General features: G+C 37.5%; 1 protein-coding gene and 1 non-coding gene across 10 annotated transcripts in view; both read left to right on the plus strand.

The window, feature by feature from the left end:
• Nbea (neurobeachin) overlaps positions 1-18,971 on the plus strand; it is a 525,226-nt gene that overhangs the window by 209,760 nt on the left and 296,495 nt on the right. For 7 of the 9 annotated variants that reach the window (XM_035451902.1, XM_035451904.1, XM_035451906.1 and 4 more), the window contains 2 exons: positions 7,564-7,718; positions 9,738-9,864. In XM_035451902.1, coding sequence (XP_035307793.1) covers positions 7,564-7,718; positions 9,738-9,864 — 282 coding nt within the window. Of the gene's footprint in view, positions 1-7,563; positions 7,719-9,737; positions 9,865-18,971 lie in introns of those variants that run through there. The other 2 variants (XM_035451905.1, XM_035451907.1) reach the window with 2 other exon arrangements.
• On the plus strand, positions 5,999-6,127 carry LOC113833419. Its single transcript, XR_003481088.1, has one exon. It is a non-coding gene; the product is annotated as a small nucleolar RNA SNORA69 (small nucleolar RNA).

Here is an 18,971-nt window from a genome sequence, read left to right on the forward strand (position 1 = left end):
TCTCTCAATATGTCCCATTTTGCCACATCTGAAAAAATCTAGGTTCATGGTGTCTTCTTGGCCTCCTGGGGAAGGCTCTTCCTACCCAAGGTCTTGGTTCATAGTAGTGATAACCTCTGGCCCCTTGGGTAGGAAGAGCCTCTTTAAGGTACTTCTTCCCAAGCTCCTGCATCATTACCTTGAGAACATTTAACCTCTTGGGATCTCTTTAACCCTTTTGAGATTGTCTCTCCTACCCAAGCTCCTGTATCTTGTACATTATAGTGGAGGTTAGCTGTATACCAAAACCCAGCAGAGCTGATCTGATCTTTAAAGGCAAAAGTATTCTTTTGCGTATTGTAGTTGCATTTTCATAAGCTATTGTATTTATGATTGATTTTCTTGTTTCTGGATCTGTTACCTGTAATTCTACTGCCCTAGTTAACCTTTGTAAAAAGTCATGAAACTGTTATGACAGTCCCTGTTCTATCCTGATACAACTTTCTACTCTTTCTCCTGGCTCACGAACCTTGTCCCAGGCATTCAAGGCTGCTGTCCTGCATAAGGATAAAATATGATCATCATATCAGCCTGAACCTGTGGATTAGCATAAATGCCCTGACCCAGGATCCTAGCCTTGGGAGCTTCATAACCATTCTTTATGCTTTGAAGCTTTAAGGCATTACCTACCTCCCTGAAAAGAGCTCTCCACTGTATCTGACTTTTCAAGCACAGCTGCTACTAGATGCATTAGATTGGGAGCAACTTGATTCTGTGTCATCCAAAGCTTGTAAACTGGCAACCATAGTCTCATTGTAAGGGTTGAATTTCATGAGACATGTTAGATTCTAAATGTTTCACAGAATCAGTAAGTTTCTGTAGTTTTACATCTACCTGTGCTTCTAATTCTTTAATGTTCTCATCCTTAGACACTATCTGAGTGGCATGTAAACTGCCTTGCAAATATCCAATCCTGGACTCCAGCTTGTCGTCTGCAGCAGTAGATTCCTCAGACATGGAGCTCACCGCCTGTTCTAAGTTACTAATCCTGTCTCGATTCCTCACTATTTTTGCATTCAAATCATCAGACATTGAACAGATTTTAGTTTCTATTTGGGTATTTTTCTCTTCTACTCATGATAGTAATGTATTACAGCTATTCTCAACTTCCTTTCATAAATGTTCCATGTCCTCTATTCTAGAATAGAATAGAAATTAAATTTTCCTGGCTGGCTTTTGTATCCTGCATCCAATTTACTAGACTGTTTTACTGTGTCTCAATCCTCTGGTTAGAGATATCAAATGAACTGTAAAACTGATTGCTAGCACAGCATGTAGGTAAATCACTGGCAATTCATAAGCCTCCTCTAACATTGAATTCATATAACTAGTGTGAATATTCCCAACTTTCTGCATGCTCAGATATTCTGTCATCCTGCAAGTTTACCTGTACTGTACAGTTGCAGTAACCATGTTTGACCAGTAGACGGCGCAGGTGGTCGGTTGTGATGGCACAGTGGCTGGGCGTGGGCATCTCAGGCAGCACCGGATGGACATAGGCAGAATCCCGCAGTGGGTGGCAGTGAGTGGTCCCTTTGAGGGTGCACGGCAGCTGTGGGTGGCTGTAGGCTGTGGTGGAGCAGCGGCTGGGTGTCGTGGGTGCGAGGGGCGGGCAGGAGCAAATAACCACTTAAAGCTGCAGGAACTGGAAGCGAAGTCCATCTCAAGACCACCTGCAAAATACCTAAATGCTTTCTGAAACAAACTAGAACAGACAGAAGGAATTGACTGTTGATTGCAGAAAGGTTTTGGATAACCTGCAGGGCTGTAGTGGGGTTCTTGGTACCTGCCGTTGACTCACCACCATGCTTCTCAGCCATGCAGAAACTGCGTCACTTTACTCAGCGGCGGCAGCACTTGGCAAGCCGGCAGAAGCCAAGCAGCTGTCAAGGCTAATACGGAAGGGGAGGAGCCTCAGTTTTCCAAAAATGGAGGAAGCCTGCTGAAAACCAACGTGGTCCAGCATGTCTAAGTCCAAAGTCACAGTAGCCATGGGGCAGAAATCACAATCAGTCCACAAACAGTGTTTAGTACCTAAGCTGGTTCTTAGGCCCAGCTGGAATGGGCTTCTCTCAGCCAAAAGGCGCCAGGAACACTCTGTGGCGGTTAGTGCCACAGGTGAAGATGAAAACTTACCTGTGCGCTGATGCAGCAGGGAAATAAATCCCACTTAAAGTCATGCACTAACCTGGAGGTTCTGAATAAAAATCCTGTAATCTGAACACAATTGATTCGTACCACAAAGGAGTCAGAGCAAGTTTGACGAACAGATGTTTAAATAGGAAAGTACTCATGAGATGGAGTCAGGCCCCTACAACCACGTGAATCATGGAACAGAGAGAGCTCCTGGGGTGCGACCTTCATATTTAAGGTCTTGCTATGTCACTGGTCACGCTCTGATGTGAATGGTCTGCGTCACCTGTGCCAGCCCCCAAAAGGGCTTGGCTAACATTTTCCCTACACATGACCAGATGGCTTCAATGCAGAATTCTACCAGAAATTCAAATAAAAGCTAATACCAATTCTCCTCAAAGTATTCCACAAAATAGAAGCATAAGGGTCATTGCCAAACTCTTTCTACTAGCCTACAATTACCTTGGTACACAAGCCACACAAAGAAACAACTAAGAAAGAAAGAAACAACTACAGACCAATATCTCTCATGAACATTGATGCAATAAAATACTGGCAAATTAAATCCAAGAACACATCAAAAAACATTAGACCTTGATCAAGTAGGTTTCATCCCAGGGATGCAGGGATGGTTCAACATACAAAAATCCATCATTGTAATCCACCATATAAACAATCTGAGAAAGAAAAACCCCATGATCATCTTACTAGATGCTGAAAAAGCCCTTGACAAAATCCAGCATCCCTTCATGAAAAAGGTCTTGGAGAGATCAGGGATCACAGTAATATACCTATAATAAAAAGCAATATACAGCAAACCAACAGCCAACATCAAACTAAATGGAGAGAAACTCAACATGATCCCTCTAGAAACAGGGGCAAGACAAGGCTGTCCACTCTCTCCATAGCTCATCAATATTGTACTTGAAGTGATAGCTAGAGCAATAAGACAACAAAAGGAGATCAAGAGCATACAAATTGGAAAAGAAGATGTCAAACTTTCACTATTTGAAGATGATATGATAGTTTACTTAAGTGACCCAAAAAACTCTACCAGGGAACTCCTACAGCTGAAAAACACCTTCAGCAAAGTGGAAGGATACAAGATTAACTTAAAAAAAAAAATCAGTAGCCCTAATATATACAGACCATAAATGGGCTGAGAAAGAAATCACAATTACAATAGCCACAAACAACATAAAGTATCTTGGAGTAACGCTAACCAAATGAGTGAAAGACCTGTATAGCAAGGGCTTTGAGTCTTTAAAGAAAGAAATAAAATAAGACACCATAAAATGGAAAGATCTCTCATGCTCTTGGATAGGTAGGCTCAACATAGTAAAAATGGCAATCTTGCAAAACGCAATATGCAGATTCAATATAATCCCCATCAAAATACCGGCAGAATTCTTCACAGACCTTGAAAAAATAATTCTCAAATTTACATGGAAAGACAAAAGACCCAGGATAGCCAAAACAATTCTGTACAATAAAGGAACATCTGGAGGCATCACCATCTCTGACTTCAAGCTCTATTACAGAGCTATGGTCCTGAAAACAGCTTGGTATTCGCACAAAAATAAAACAAGTAGACGAATTGAATTGAATTGAAAACCCTGATATGGGCCCATATACCTACGGACACCTAATTTTTTCAAAGAAGCTAAAATTATACAATGGAAAAAGAAAGCATCTTTAACAAATGGTGCTGGCATAACTAGATGCTGGCATGTAGAAGACTAGATAGATCCATATCTATTGCCATGCACAAAACTTAAGTCCAGATGGAAAAAAGACCTCACCATAAATCCAGCCACACTGAAACTCTTTAGAAGAGAAACTAGGTGGTACCCTTGAAAGAATTAGTACAGGAGACTGCTTTCTGCACATAACACCAGTAGCACAGACTGAGATCAACAATTATAAATGGGACCTCCTGAAACTGAGAAGCTTCTGTAAGGCAAAGGACACAGTCAACAAGAGAAAATGGCAGCCAACAGATTGGGAAAAGATCTTCAACAACCCCACATCTGACAGAGGGCTGATTTCTAAAATAAACAAAGAACTCAAGAAGCTAGTCACCAAAACAACAGATAATCCAAATAAAAAGTGGGGTACAGAAATAGAGAATTGTCAATAGAGGAATCTAAAATGCCTGAAAGACACATAAAGTGTTCAACATCCTTAGCCATCAGGGAAATGCAAATCAAAACAACTTTGAGATACCATTTCACACACGTCAGAATGGCTAAAATAAAAAACACAGATGACAGTTTGTTCTGGAGAGGATGTGGAGAAAGGGGAACACTACTCCAGTGCTGGTTCGAGTGCAAACTCCTACAGCCACTTTGGAAATCAGTATGGTAGTTCCTCAGGAAAATGGGAATCAGTCTAGCACAAGATCCAGCAATTCCACTCTTAGGCATACACCCAAAAGTTGCACATTCATACAACAAGAACACCTGTTCATCCATGTTCCATAGCAGCATTATTTGTAATAGCCAGAAGCTGGAAGCAACCTTGATGCCCCTCAACTGAAGAATGGATGGAGAAAATGTGTTACAATTACACAACGGAGTACTACTCCGCAGAAAAAAAAGACAATGGAATCTTGAAATTCACAGGCAAATGGATGGAACTAGAAGAAACCATCTTGAGTCAGGTAACCCAGTCACAAAAAGACAAGCATGGTATGTACTCACTCGAGTATAGATTTTAGATATACAGTAAAGGATTACCAGCCTACGATTCACACCGCCAGAGAAGCTAGGAAACAAGGAGGACCCTAAAAGAGACATACAAGGTCCCCCAGAGAAGGGAAAAGGGACAAGATCTCTTGAGCTATTTGGGAGCATGGGGGAGGGGAGAGAGAGTTAGGAGAAAGAGAAGGGGAAAAGAGGATGGGAGAGAGGAGGACATGAGAGAGCAGGAAGATTGAGTCATGGGAGAATAGAGGACAACAAGAAAAGAGATACCATAATAGAGGGAGCCATTATAGGTTTAAAGAGATATCTGCACTAAGGAAATGTCCAGAGATCCACAACGTTGACCCCAACTAACAATCTAAGCATTAGTGGAGAGGCTACCTTAAATGCCCTTCTCCAATAATGAGATTGATGACTACTTTATATGCCATCCTAGAGCCTTCATCCAGTAGCTGATGGAAGCAGAAGCAGACACCACAGCTAAACACTGAGCTGATCTCTGGAATCCAGTTGCAGAGAGGGAGGAGTAATGAGCAAAGGGGTCAAGACCATGCTGGGGAAACCCAAAGAAACAGCTGACTTGAACAAGTGGGAGCTCATGAACTCTAGACTCATAGCTGGGAAACCAGCATTGGACTGTTCCAGATCCCCTTATTGTGGGTGTCAGTTAGGAGGCCTGGGCAATGTCTGGGGCCTTTGGCAGTGGATCAGTATTCATCCCTATATAAGAATGGACTTTTCGAGCCCATTCCTCATAGGGATACTCTGTCAGCCTAGACACTGGGGGAGGGCCTAGGCCCTGCTCCTGACAGACTTTGAAGATTCCTCCATGGAAGGCCTCACCCTCCCTGAGGAGCAGAAAGGGGATGGGATAGGGGTTCAGTCGGGGGCAAGGAAGGATTGGGGGAAGAGGAACTGGGGTTCATATGTAAAACAAGCTTGTTAAATTTAATTTAAATTTAATTTAAAATTTAAATAAAATAAATAAAATTTAAATTTAAAATTTAATTTAAATTTAAATTTAAAAAGAAAAAGAAGGGATTGTGTTAAGGAAAGGTAAAAAGTTGGGGTCTGAAAATGACATTCATATCATGTCACTGAGTGGACTTTATTCAAAGTACAAAGCAGGTTACAAGTACAGTTCTTCATTTTGTGGAAGTATTGCCACTTCATTGCTGAAAGAGAAGCTATGCTGATGGCTTCTGTTTTACCTTTATGAATGTAAAAATGACAGCTTGACAAAGACAGCACAGAAAAATAAGTATATAATAATAAATGGGCATGTTAATAATAAAATATACAGGTATTAAATGACAGTGTACATTGGAGATTTTCATGCTGTCAGTCACTATTTTTCATGCTTTCCATTTGAACCTAAATCTTGTGAGTCTTTTTCTGAAAAATCAATCATAGTTGAGCAATGCTTGGGAGATATTTATGAAATCAAGTTTGAAGTGCTGTAAGTTTTGAGAAATACGCCTTTCTGACAAGGAAATACAAATACTGATTATATTTTAAAATGCATATTTTAAAATTGAGCAATATCCACATGTTTATCATTTAAGTTTAACACAGCATGATATTCAGATTTTTTAAATAAAATTCATTTAAAAGTATTGAGTAAATATGAGAAAATAATGATTTCTATGTTACAAAGTTAAAGCATGAAAGTTAAGTGGCATTTTTGCTATAATCTGAATTTTATTGTGTTATAGAAAACGCTTTTGGTGAGAGAACTAAAATAAATTTCCTTATTACCTTGATGTGTTTTGTTATCCCTCACTGTATTTTTATCCCTCACTATATTTTTCAGCATCATGTTTTCCAGTTTGACTATCAAATATTTCTTTGGGTGTTTATTTGTAAATATAATTTTATGACAGTTTTAGAAAGCGTGTGTGTGTGTGTGTGTGTGTGTGTGTGTGTGTGTGTGTGTGTGTGTGTGTGCGTGTGTGTGTGTGCGCGCACGCGCGCGCGCGCGCGCGCGTACACATGCCACCTGGAAATCTAAGGACTTTGTGGAGCAAATTCTCTCCTTTCACCTTGCCGGAAAGAGGGGGTCTTGATTCTGTTGGACTGCATAGCATGTGCAGGCTGACTGGGCAATGAACTTCTGGGTGATTCTCCTGTCTTTACCTCCCGTCTTACCTCAGAAGTGTTGGAATTACAGTGCTTGCTACCACATCTGGTTTCTTTATTTGGGTTCCAGTGATCAGGTTCTTGGGTGCATGAGTCAAGTAGCCCAATAAACTATTGGCACTCCAATTTCATGATCATTTTACATGTATGATGATATACTAGGAAGTGGATATTTTGTGAACATTTTATCGCAAGATTATTCAATAAGCATGTGCAAAATGTGTTAATCTGAGCACTTGTTTCTCTGATTTGTGATTATTTTTTTATTTGTCATTTTAAGAAAGATTTTCAAACTCCAGATTCTACACTAGTGTTTACCAAATAAATGTTTAATGTAATAAACTTCCCAGTGTTTGCTTAAGTTTTGTAACCCTTTCACCAGTGATCTAGGGTTTGCAAGTTAACAGTATGGAGTCAGCTAAGAAGAGGGAAGGACTGAGGGGAGGAAGCTCAGCTGGACTACATTGTTGGCTTTGTGGATCTGCTGTGCATCATGGGAACAGGCTTTATCTCAAGCTTTGGTGTTATTTTCTGTCTTTCTCTGCAGGAGTGTGGTGGTGCCTGTAAAGAAACCACCTCCAGGTAGTCTATCTGTCACTACTGTGGGAGCCACCGCTGCAGGAAGTGGGCTGCCAACAGGCAGTACCTCAAGTATATTTGCTGCCCCTGGAGCTACACCAAAAAGTATGATTAACACGACAGGTATCGTCCTTATAGACTTTTGTGAAGCTTCATCCTTTTTTCTCCGTTTACTGTATCTTCATTTTCCCATTTGATCTTAACAACTAAAAATTCCAAACATTTAGGATTAGCTTAGTCTTTAGTGTGCTGCACCCTGTTCAACAACTTGTCAGAACTTGTTGCTGTCTCTAGGACAGAGATACAGTGCTCATCATTTCAAGAGAAAGAACTGGTTTTTGTTTTGAGTTGTCTCAAAGCATCGTAGTCTACTTTCAGGCTATAATCAGGTTGTTGGAATACATTTGGAGAGCAAAAGTTGATTTAGATACTAGAGAATGACAGGTAGAAATGAACTTATAAAGCATGTGAAAGTGCATCAGACATTTAGTGCTAGAAAATGGATTTTTAGGATTGAACCCTAAGATGTATCCTTTGCTAAATCCTTAAAAGAAAGGCAGAATTTTATAAAATCCTTGTTGATATGCAAGAGCCTCAACTTTGTAAAAAGAGCATATGAATAAGGACCATTGCCTCACACTGAATTAATTTATATTCTCAGGTTATAACTGTTCCAATTCATTGTCCTGCTATTTCCTATGATTCTAGAAGTCAAAAATTCCAATTTAAAAGTCTGACTAAAATCAATCTCTTTCCTCTCTCTGTCTCTCTCTCTATCTTGCTATCTCTCAAATTTCCAGAAATGTTCCTGTTGATTATTAGCTAAATAAATCCTTACCCAAATCTTTGTGATTCCATTTTAGGTATTTATACAACGCAAGATGATCCCTGACTTTCCTTCCCTGACTATAGTAGTCTTCTGTTCTCCAAACTGTATAGCCTTGAACTTTTCCATTTATTATCATTACTTAGATTCTTCCCATTTCTATTGATTTTGTAGCTTCTTTTTGTGCTTTCTGTATCTATCTTGTTTATCATGCCACCTGAGTCTGACATATCATGAACCACACATTTATGGGGTGTAGTAAGTAGAACACTTGCTTAAGCATCTATACTTGTCTCAATCACTGAGCAGAATTAATGACATTTTAAAATTTGTAAGTTCATTTTTTTTCAGTTTTAAAAGTATAACAGTTTAGTGGAATCTGTACTTAGTGATTTCGGGTGAATAAATTCCTTATTTTACTGCATTAAACAAAAAAGATTAAATCACTTTTTGTCTTTGTATAAGATAAGTTATGCTTTCTTGTAATTTTTGTTTTAAAAATTAGTTGTTGATATATAACATAAGTTTTTGGATAGTATAAAATATATTTTACAGTAAAAATTAAAACTAAGCAATAACCTTTTTCTGTAACATTTGATCATATAAAGAGAGATATAAATATGAGATAACATTTATGCTGAGCACAGTGTACAGTTTAGATATTGCACTTGGCACTGTACAGCTGTTACAGTGGAAATCCAGTCAGTGAGCAACTCACTTTGTTAGAATTAGCATAAGATATAACACTAGATGTCCCACAACTCCAGAGTTCTTTGATGTACTCACATGACATATTATAGAAAAATCTCTAAAGAGGCATCTTCATATAATTGAAGAGAACTAATTATTTTAAAATCAGGTACTGCTGTAGTCAGGGCTTCTGAAGCAATCATTGTAATAAAAGTCAGAATTTAATGCTTTAAAATGACAAAACTGTTCTCCCAGTTTTCTGAAAATATGCCTTAGATCATGAGGTCTAAGAATATTACATTATAGCAGTAAAAAAGGGAACAAAATTTTTACATTTAAATTTGCATTGTTTTTATCAGCTTCATGTAATCTAGATTTTTTCATCTGTTGATGTCTTTTATTTATACCCATTTGTAACATGTAATTTTGTTAGATTAACATAAGTCAACTGGACTTTAATGTAATATCCATTACTTAAAATCATGGAATTTATTAGTATACTAATGACCAAATCTCATTAGAAATTCTGATGAGTTATTCTTTGAAAATCAAATAGAAATGAAGTAATAAAGTTATTTTGCTAAATAAATTTATATTTAAAACTAAAATTATTATTTTGGGAACAGGTGCTGTGGATTCAGGTTCCTCCTCCTCTTCCTCCTCTTCTAGTTTTGTGAATGGTGCTACCAGCAAAAATCTTCCAGCTGTACAAACCGTTGCCCCAATGCCAGAAGATTCAGCAGAGAACATGAGGTATGCATGGTGATTTCTTTCTTATACTGTTTTTACTTTTCCTAGACAAAATGAATTAAATATTCAGTGATGGGTACACATAAAGTAAACATTCTTGGGAATGTCAATTAGCTAATACTCTTAATATATTTATAAATGCCTAAACATGGTGCTTGGGGAAATTACTAAAAAGTCAGTGGTATATTTTCAAATGCCAACTGAGGGGTCTTGATTAAAACTGATTACAGAGCTTTTAATTCTTTGTAGTATGGCACATACTACCTTTTCTAATAGTGGTTCAAATGTGCATAGATAGTGTGATAGGAATTGATCATCTCTGAGTGATAACAGTTTAAACCATTAGCTTTGAAAATGAGTCTGTGTAATTTTATGTAATATGTGTCATTGGACCTCAAATAGCCAACTTACTTTGTTTATTGTACTGCCCCTTCATTATGAAGTTTATAAACATTAGTAATTTTCCAGTTTTTATATATTTCAAATAATGCTTTTATGTAAATGACTGTGGCTATCTATTATTGTCTGGGTTCATGCTGTGCTGCTGTGCATATCTGTTTGGCAAATAAAAGCTTTAGATTGGAATTGCTGCCCAGCTTTTCTGTCAGCTATGCCTAGACTATGCCAAGTTATTTTCTTGTGCATTTGTAGGAGTTTACTGACTCAGTAGCTGAAAATAGAATGCCAATTCACTCTCATCTTGGCCATTTTTGCAGTGTTTTTATTTAAATCATTATCAATATGCCTTTTTGGATCAATAAAAGATAGATATTGGTGAAATTCATGGTATCTTTTTTTGCTTATGGTTGCTTTTTGTGTCAAGTATTTGTTTCCATATGGAACTCAACTCTTTCTGTTGAGTTCCATAACCAGCTGGAATGGCTTTTTGACAAATGCATAACAAGAAACGGAGATAGGAAGATGGTCTCCCTCATTAGAAGACTTCTGTATACCATGATCCTCTTCTTATCATAAATTATGTCCTTATATTTTTTATTTGAGTTTCATACTCAGTTCTTCTCTATCTGTACACCTTCTTCTAAGCTGACAAAAATACTTTCAAGTTTAATAATGACAGTTAGGGCCTTGAGGGAGGTCTTTGGGCCTTTCTCCTTTCTCCTGAGAAAGCGGGAATTCTTCATGCTTCATATTCTCTTAAAACTTCAAAATCAGGGTTAGGACACCAATTGTTAGAAGCAAGTATGCATTTTCACATAGAATGGAGTTTCAGAGAGCATTTCTGCAATGTGCTAGACCTTTAGTTCTCTCCATCTTTTCATTTCCAGACTATGAACATCAAATAGTCTTTTCATAATTTTAGTTTTCCTTAAACTTATGGTTCTTACCAATGATTTGTATTTTGCTTTGTATGAATCTTAATATGTTTCTGATTTTCTTCTCTTTTAAGGAGTTTAATATTATGTGTATATATTTTTCTCAAGTTAGTTTTCATTTCAGTTCCATTGAGATCATTTGTTTATATTGCTGGAACTCAATAAAAATTATTAGAATGCACATTTTAATGGGTTTTTCTAGTTTATAGTCTGGTAAAACAACACTGCAAATTAGGATTAAAGAAAATATGTCTGTCACCTCAGAAATTTCCACATTTGTATCCATAATATATCCTATCCCTGAGCACTTAGGTGCTCTTCAGCTTTTTATTTTAGATTTTATATTCAGGTTTTGAAAAGATGGGGTCATACAACATGTACTGGTTCTTGTCAGTCTTCTTTCACTTTTCTTATGGATTTGTTGATTCATTTATCTCTTTGCTTATGACTTTTCTATTCCTATTTAGTACTAAGTATTATTCCATTTTGTGACTCACAATGAGTTTATCTATTTACTCAGTGATAGACACTGAGTTTTTCCAATTTTGGCATGTTACAAATAATGGTTTAAAAATTCCTGAGTCTTGGGACTCCTAATACATATTTTTTATTTCTGTTGAGTAAACAACTAAGAATAAAATTGCTGGTAGGATAGTAAGTAAATGATTAAAATTTTGAGAAAATGCTGAGCCACTTTGCAAAGTGGCTGTTACTGCACATTTTGGGGCAATGTACGAAACATTCCACACTTTACACTTGTCAGTACTTGCTGTTGTCATATTTTATAATGATGGGATAATTATATCTCATTTGTTTTTATTGCTTCTGAGTGTTTTTACCTGTGTTTATGGGTCATTGATCTCTTCCTCTATCTTAAAATGGAGTTTTTTTTATATTATGTGGGAATTACTAGTGTACTCTACACAGATGTCCATTGTCAACTACATGTATTTCACTGTTCCATTCTATAGACTGTTAAGAGCAAGAACTTTATAATTTGTGACTTTTATAATAACTAAATTATCTTTATCTTACAAGAATACAGTATCTTGTATTCTTACTTTTCCCCCTAAAATTGCTGTATTTTCGCCATTGATGGCTAGGTCCCTGATTTGACGTACTTATAGGTAAACAGCTGGGTAAACTTTGGGATTTACTCTTAGTTATGGTAGTTGAAAATTTGTTTTATCTGTTTCTGAAAACAAACAAAATTGGTGATGTTTTCATTATGGCTATATTGATCCTATAGGCTTATGGAGCATTAGTATATACTACTGACTATTCCTATTCACCATTGCCTTCTGTCATGCACTGCTGCAATTTTGTTTTTATTGTAACAATCTTGAGCTTTATTTTCCTTTATTTTTTCATTTGAATTAGAAACAAGTTTGTTTTACATGACAATCCCAGTTCTCTCTCCCTCCCCTCCTCCCCTTTCACTTCCCCCCCCAACTAAAACCCTACCTATCACATATCCTTTTTGCTCCCCCTGGATGGTGAGGCCTTCCATAGGGTGTCATCAGAGTGTGTCCTATCCTTTGGGATAGGACCTAGACCCACCACCACCACCCCTCGCCCCGTGTGTCTTGGCTCAGGGAGTATTCCTCTATGTGGAATGGGCTCCCAAAGTCCACACCTATGCTAGGGATAAGTACTGAACTACTACAGGAGGTCCTGTAGATTTCCAAGGTTTCCTCACTGAAACCCATGTTCCTGGGGTCTGGATTAGTCCTATGCTGGTTTCTCAGCTATCAGTCTGTGGACCAAGAGCTCCCCGATGTTCAGGTCAGCAGTTTTTATGGGTTTCACCAGCCTGGTCTGGACCCCTTTGCTCTTCATTCATCCTTCTCTGCAACTAATTCCAGTTAAGTTCAGTGATTAGTTGTGGGTATCTGCTTTTACGTTCACCAGCTGCTGGATGAGAGCTATTGGTTGGCATATAAGTCGGTCATCAATCTCATTGTCAGGGGAGTGCATTTAAGGTAACCTCTCCTCTGTTGCTTAGATTGTTAGCTGGTATCATCTTTGTAGATCTCCAGACATTTCCCTAGTGCCTGATTTCTCTGTAAACCTAAAATTTCTCCTTCTATTATGGTATCTCCATTCTTTTTATCTTTTATTCTTCTCCTGACTCAACCTTGTCCCTCATGTCCTCCGCATCCCTCCTCTTCTCCCCTTATCATTCTCCTAGCTCTCTCCCCCCTCTTCCCATGCTCTCAATTTGCTCAAGGGATCTTGACCCTCTCCCCTTCTCCAGGGGACCATGCATGTCTCTTTTAGGATCCTCCTTGTTTACTAGTTTCTCTAGCAGTGTGAATTGTAGGTTGGTAATCCTTTACTCTGTGTCTAAAATCCACATGAGTGAGTACATACCATGTTTGTCTCTTTGTGATTGGGTTACCTTGCTCAGATGGTTTCTTTTAGTTCCATCCATTTTTCTGCAAATTTCAAGATTCTATTGTTTTTTTTTTTTTCTGCTGAGTAGTACTCCATTGTGTAAATGTACCACATTTTCTCCAACCATTCTTCAGTTGAGGGGCTTCCAAGTTCTGGCTATTACAAATAGTTCTGCTATGAACATCACTGAACAGAAGTCCTTATTGTAAGAATGTGCTTCTTTTGGGTATATGCCTAAGAGTGGAATTGCTGGATCTTGTGCTAGACTGATTCCCATTTTCTTGAGAAACTGCCATACTGATTTGCAAAATGGATGTAGGAGGTGGCACTCCCACCAGAGTGGAGGAGTGTTCCCTTTTCTCCACATCTTCTCCAGCATAAACTGTCTTTGGTGTTTTTGATTTTGGCCATTCTGACAGGAGTAAGATGGTATCTCAAAGTTGTTTTGATTTGCATTTCCCTGATGGCTAAGGATGTTGAACACTTTCTTTTGTGTATTTCAGCCATTTTATATTCCTCTATTGTCTATTTATTTTTATGCCCCACTTTTTAATAGGATTGTTTGGTGTTTTGGAGACTAGCTTCTTGAGTTCGTATATTTTGGATATTAGCCCTGTGTCAGATGTGGGGTTGGTGAATATCTTTTCCCAGTCTGTGGGCTGCCATTTTGTCTTGCTGACTGTGTCCTTTGCCTTACAGAAGCTTCTCAGTTTCAGGAGGTCCCATTTATCAATTGTTGATCTCAGTGTCTGTGTTACTGGTATAATGTTCAGGAAGCAGTCTTCTGTACCAATTAATTCAAGTGTATTTCCCACTTTATCTTCTAATAGGTTCAGTGTGGCTTGATTTATGTTGAGGTCTGTGATCCATTTTGACTTAAGTTTTGTGCATGGTGATAGACTTGGATCTATCTGTAGTCTTCTACATGCCAGCATCCTGTTATGACAGAACCATTTGTTGAAGATGTTCTCTTTATTCCATGGTATAAATTTAGATTATTTATCAAAAATCAGGTGCTCCTAGGTATGTGGGTTAATATCAGGGTTTTCAGCTCTATTCCATTGGTCTATCTGTCTATTTTTGTGCCAATACCAAGCTGTTTTCAGGACTATAGCTCTGTAATAGAGCTTGAAGTCAGGGATGGTGATGCCTCCAGAAGTTCCTTTATTGTACAGGATTGTTTTGGCTATCCTGGGTCTTTTGTTTCTCCATATAAAGTTGAGAATTGTTCTTTCAAGATCAGTGAAGAATTGTGTTGGGATTTTGATGGTGTTTGCATTGAATCTGTAGATTGCTTTTGGCAAGATTGCCATTTTTACTATGTTGATCCTACCTATCCAAGAGCATGGGAGATCTTTCCATTTTCTGGTATCTTCTTTAATTTCTTTCTTTAGAGAGTCAAATTTCTTACGGTACAGGTCTTTCACTTTTTTGGTTAGTGTTACTCCAAATATTTTATGTTTGTAGCAATTGTAAAGGGTGATGTTTCCTGATTTCTATCTCCACTAATGTTTTATCGGTATATAGTAGTTTTGTTTTTGTTTTTGTTTTTGTTTTTGTTTTTTTTAGTTAATCTTGTATCCTTCCACTTTGCTGAAGGTGTTTTTCATCTGTAGGAGTTCCCTGGTAGAGTTTTTCGGGTCACTTATGTAGACTATCATATCATCTGCAAATAGTGAAAGTTTGACTTCTTCCTTTCCAATTTATATTCCCTTCATCTCCTTTTGTTGTCTTATTGCTCTAGCTAGAACTTCAAGGACAATATTTAAGAGGTATGGAGAGAGTGGACAGCCTTGTCTTGTCCCTGATTTTAGAGGAATTGCATCGCGTTTCTCTCCATTTAATTTGATGTTGGCTGTCAGTTTGCAGTATATTGCTTTTATTATGGTAAGGTATGCTCCTGTAATCCCTGATTTCTCCAAGACCTTTATCATGAAGGGATGTTGGATTTTGTCAAAGGCTTTTTCAGCATCTAGTGAGATGATCATGTGTTTTTTTCCTCAGTCTGTTTATATGGTGGATTACATTGATGGATTTTCCTATGTTGAACCATCCTTGCATCCCTGGGATGAAGCCTACTTGATCATGGTGGATGATTTCACTGATGTGTTCATGGAATTGATTTGCCAGTAGTTTATTGAGTATTTTTGCATTAATGTTCACGAGGGATATTGGTCTGTAATTCTCTTTGTTAGTTGTGTCGTTGTGTGGATTGGGTATCAAGGTTATAAAAAGAGTTTGGCAATGATCCTTCTGCTTTTATTGTGTTGAATACTTTGAGGAGAATTGGTATTAGCTGTTCCTTGAATTTCTGGTAGAATTCTGCACTGAAGCCATCTGGTCCTGGGCTTTTTTTGTTGGGAGACTTCTGATGACTGCTTCTATTTCATTAGGGGCTATAGGTCTATTTAAGTTGCTTATCTGTTCTTGATTTAATTTCAATCTTGAGCTCTTTAATGTGCCTTTAAAAATAGCTTCCATGTCTTTGATGGTGTTCTGAGATAGGATTTCTCTTTGATTTTCTTCCTTCTAGTACTTGTGTTGGGTTAATGGCGTTTTCTTTTCCTTTCTCCCAGTTTCTCTCCATTGTTAATTTATTGTTTCCTTCAGTTTTAATTATTTAATGTTTTTATGTTGGAGTTTTATTCTAGTACAGTTATGTAGTATTATTTGCTTGTAATGGTTCACAGCAGACTGCTTTTGCAACCCTTAATACTAATTTATCGTGCATCTTACTTGTAATAATTTGACAGAGCTAAATTGTGGCAAAGAGGTATAGCACTTCTTACCAAGCATGCATTCTGCTGTAGGGTTTACTCTCCAGCATGGAAATAAATTAAAATTAAAATAGATAAATCAAAATGAACAAAATGTTGCTATTGTTTTGCTCAAATGTATTTATTATTTCTGGCACTCTAAATTTAAATAAATCAAGGGTTTTGTTAGGAATCATTCTCTATGCTGGAAGAACTTCTTCAATCATTTCAAGCTAGCTTCAGATAATTTCCCAGCATTTGTTGTTTTGAAAAGCCCATAGTTTTGCTTTCATTTCCTAATGATACAGAGTTGTTGACCTGTATGGTTTGGAAATGGGTTTGAAATATACTTTATTTCATGTCTTTAGGGTTGCATAATTTTTCTGAATAGAATGCTATAATTTGTTCTGTGAAGTGATCCTTTCATCTCTGTTGTTCTCAAATTTTTTATTGTTCTCATATTAATAGTTTATTGTGACAAATTTTGGTTATTTACTATTAAAATTCCACATGATAATTTATGTCTGTTGGGTGTGTGCTTTTAATAACTTTCACTGTTTGTGGGAAGTTCTTAACTGACGATCACGTATTTATTTTTGCTGTGTCTTTCATTTCCTTAGTTTTGTGTTGTGACATGAAATTTGCAGCAATCTAATACTCAGTAAAAACATATTTATTAATTCCCTCAGATCTGCAGGCTTCAAGTCTGACATAAAATGTCTGGCCTCATATCTGGACCACATTCTTATGGAGACTGGGATCTACTTCCAGATCTGAGGATATAAACAAATTCAACTCTAATTATATAGGACTCATTGGACCTCTTACTTTCCTTGTTGTCTGTCTAGGCTATACTTGGCAGTCAGCATTTTCTCCTTTCCTTGCATGAGGCTTGCTATACTCAGAATCAGTAGACTAGTGTCCCAGATGCTTTTCATTCTGGGATGCTGTTGGTCCTCTTCTGACTCCTCTTTCCTGTCTTTATCCTTCTTAGTTCTTCTGGAACCACAGAGGTATCCACTTTGTTTACTCCATGTGTTTATACTGAGCACACCTACAGGGTACTCTCCCTGCCTTATTGTACATACTGTTCATTTGATTTGCAAAGACAATTTTGACAAGATACAAGGCCTATCTGTAGGTTCCAGAGGCTGTGGTTCAGGTATGTTTGGACACTTATTATTTAGTGTAGTACACTTCTGATATTTAGCAATACGATAAGAGATTACTGCTTAACTGTCCCAAAGCTCTTAAATTTCTGTGTGATAAAATACTTAAAATCATATCTTTTAGCTACTAAAAATGTGGGTGGGGTGTGTGTTGTATTATTATTAACTAAAATCACTATACTGTGTCATTAGAACTTACCACTTTATAATTGTAATAACAGACTCTACCATCCTGCCTATTCTTCTCCCATCTCCACCCTATGTAACCATATTCAACCCACAATTTCCATGAGACTGAGGTCTTTAGATTCTTTGTTATATGTGCAAGCATACAGTACTTATTCTATACATGATTTATCTCATGTTGCATATTTTCCTCCAACCCTATCCATGTGTGTTGCAGATAAGATAGTGACAGAATAGTAAGTATTCTGGATGTGGTCTAGATACCACCTCTTCTGTATACATTCACCTGTTGGTAGACACTTAGTTTAGTTTTGTCAACAATACTACAGGAAGCATGAAAGTCTTTAAATTCACTGATTCTTCACCCAGCTTACTTAACTCTGATTCATCCATTGAAAGCATATTGTGTCCTTAAACTATATTCCTCATCTCTACTTACTTTTGCTTCTTTTGTAATACCCTTTTTCTCCTTCATGCTGGCTGTCTTGCCATGTCTTAATTCTTACAGATGTTAATAGTGCTTGCTTTAGATTCCTAGATAGTTGTAGAATCAGATTTGCTTATGATCCTGGTTCTATTAACTTATCTCTGTTTTGTTTTCTTCTGCTGCTTTGAACACATTGTAATTTTGGTTAAAAATGAAATTGTGAATATGATGGTAGCATCTTAGTAGCATTGATTCCTGAAATGAGCAAGGTTTTTAGTGTCAGAAGCCAAGTCATCCTAGCTTAGAATTTAGCCAAATTTTATTTTTCTACTGTTTTGCTTATGACCATCTCAGTCTTTACCTTTTATTTGATTGGATGCTGTTTTGTCACCTATTCACGGGCTTCTTGTACTCTCTCTGTAGGCTGCTTGTGTGTTGACTCATTCTTAGTAATGGGATACCCCTGCCAGGCAGATAGAGAATCTCATATGGGTTCTGATCACTACTTCCCAGTGATGGGATCTTGAAATATTGAGGTCTCAGAATGTTTTCTTACCCCATCCTGGATACATAGAATTTTCCTGTTATGGCACTAGCAATTTTTAGTCTTTCTTTAGTTTAGTCCTGAACTGGCAAGATTGCCAGCTTTCCCGAAGTCTCCATGAGGCTGTTACACTGTTCTCTGGAGAAGAGGGAAAATGATTCCAGGCAATGCCTTGTGCCTTCTCAATGCAGCTATTGCAACATCTCAGCTTGCAGAGGAAATAAAGGAAGGGTTTTTGTTGTTATTTTGTTTTGTTTTGTTTTGCACATTCTGTCCAGTCTTTCTTCATCCATTGGT

This window comes from Cricetulus griseus (genome assembly GCF_003668045.3).
Source record: "Cricetulus griseus strain 17A/GY chromosome 1 unlocalized genomic scaffold, alternate assembly CriGri-PICRH-1.0 chr1_0, whole genome shotgun sequence".
NCBI lineage: Eukaryota > Metazoa > Chordata > Mammalia > Rodentia > Cricetidae > Cricetulus > Cricetulus griseus.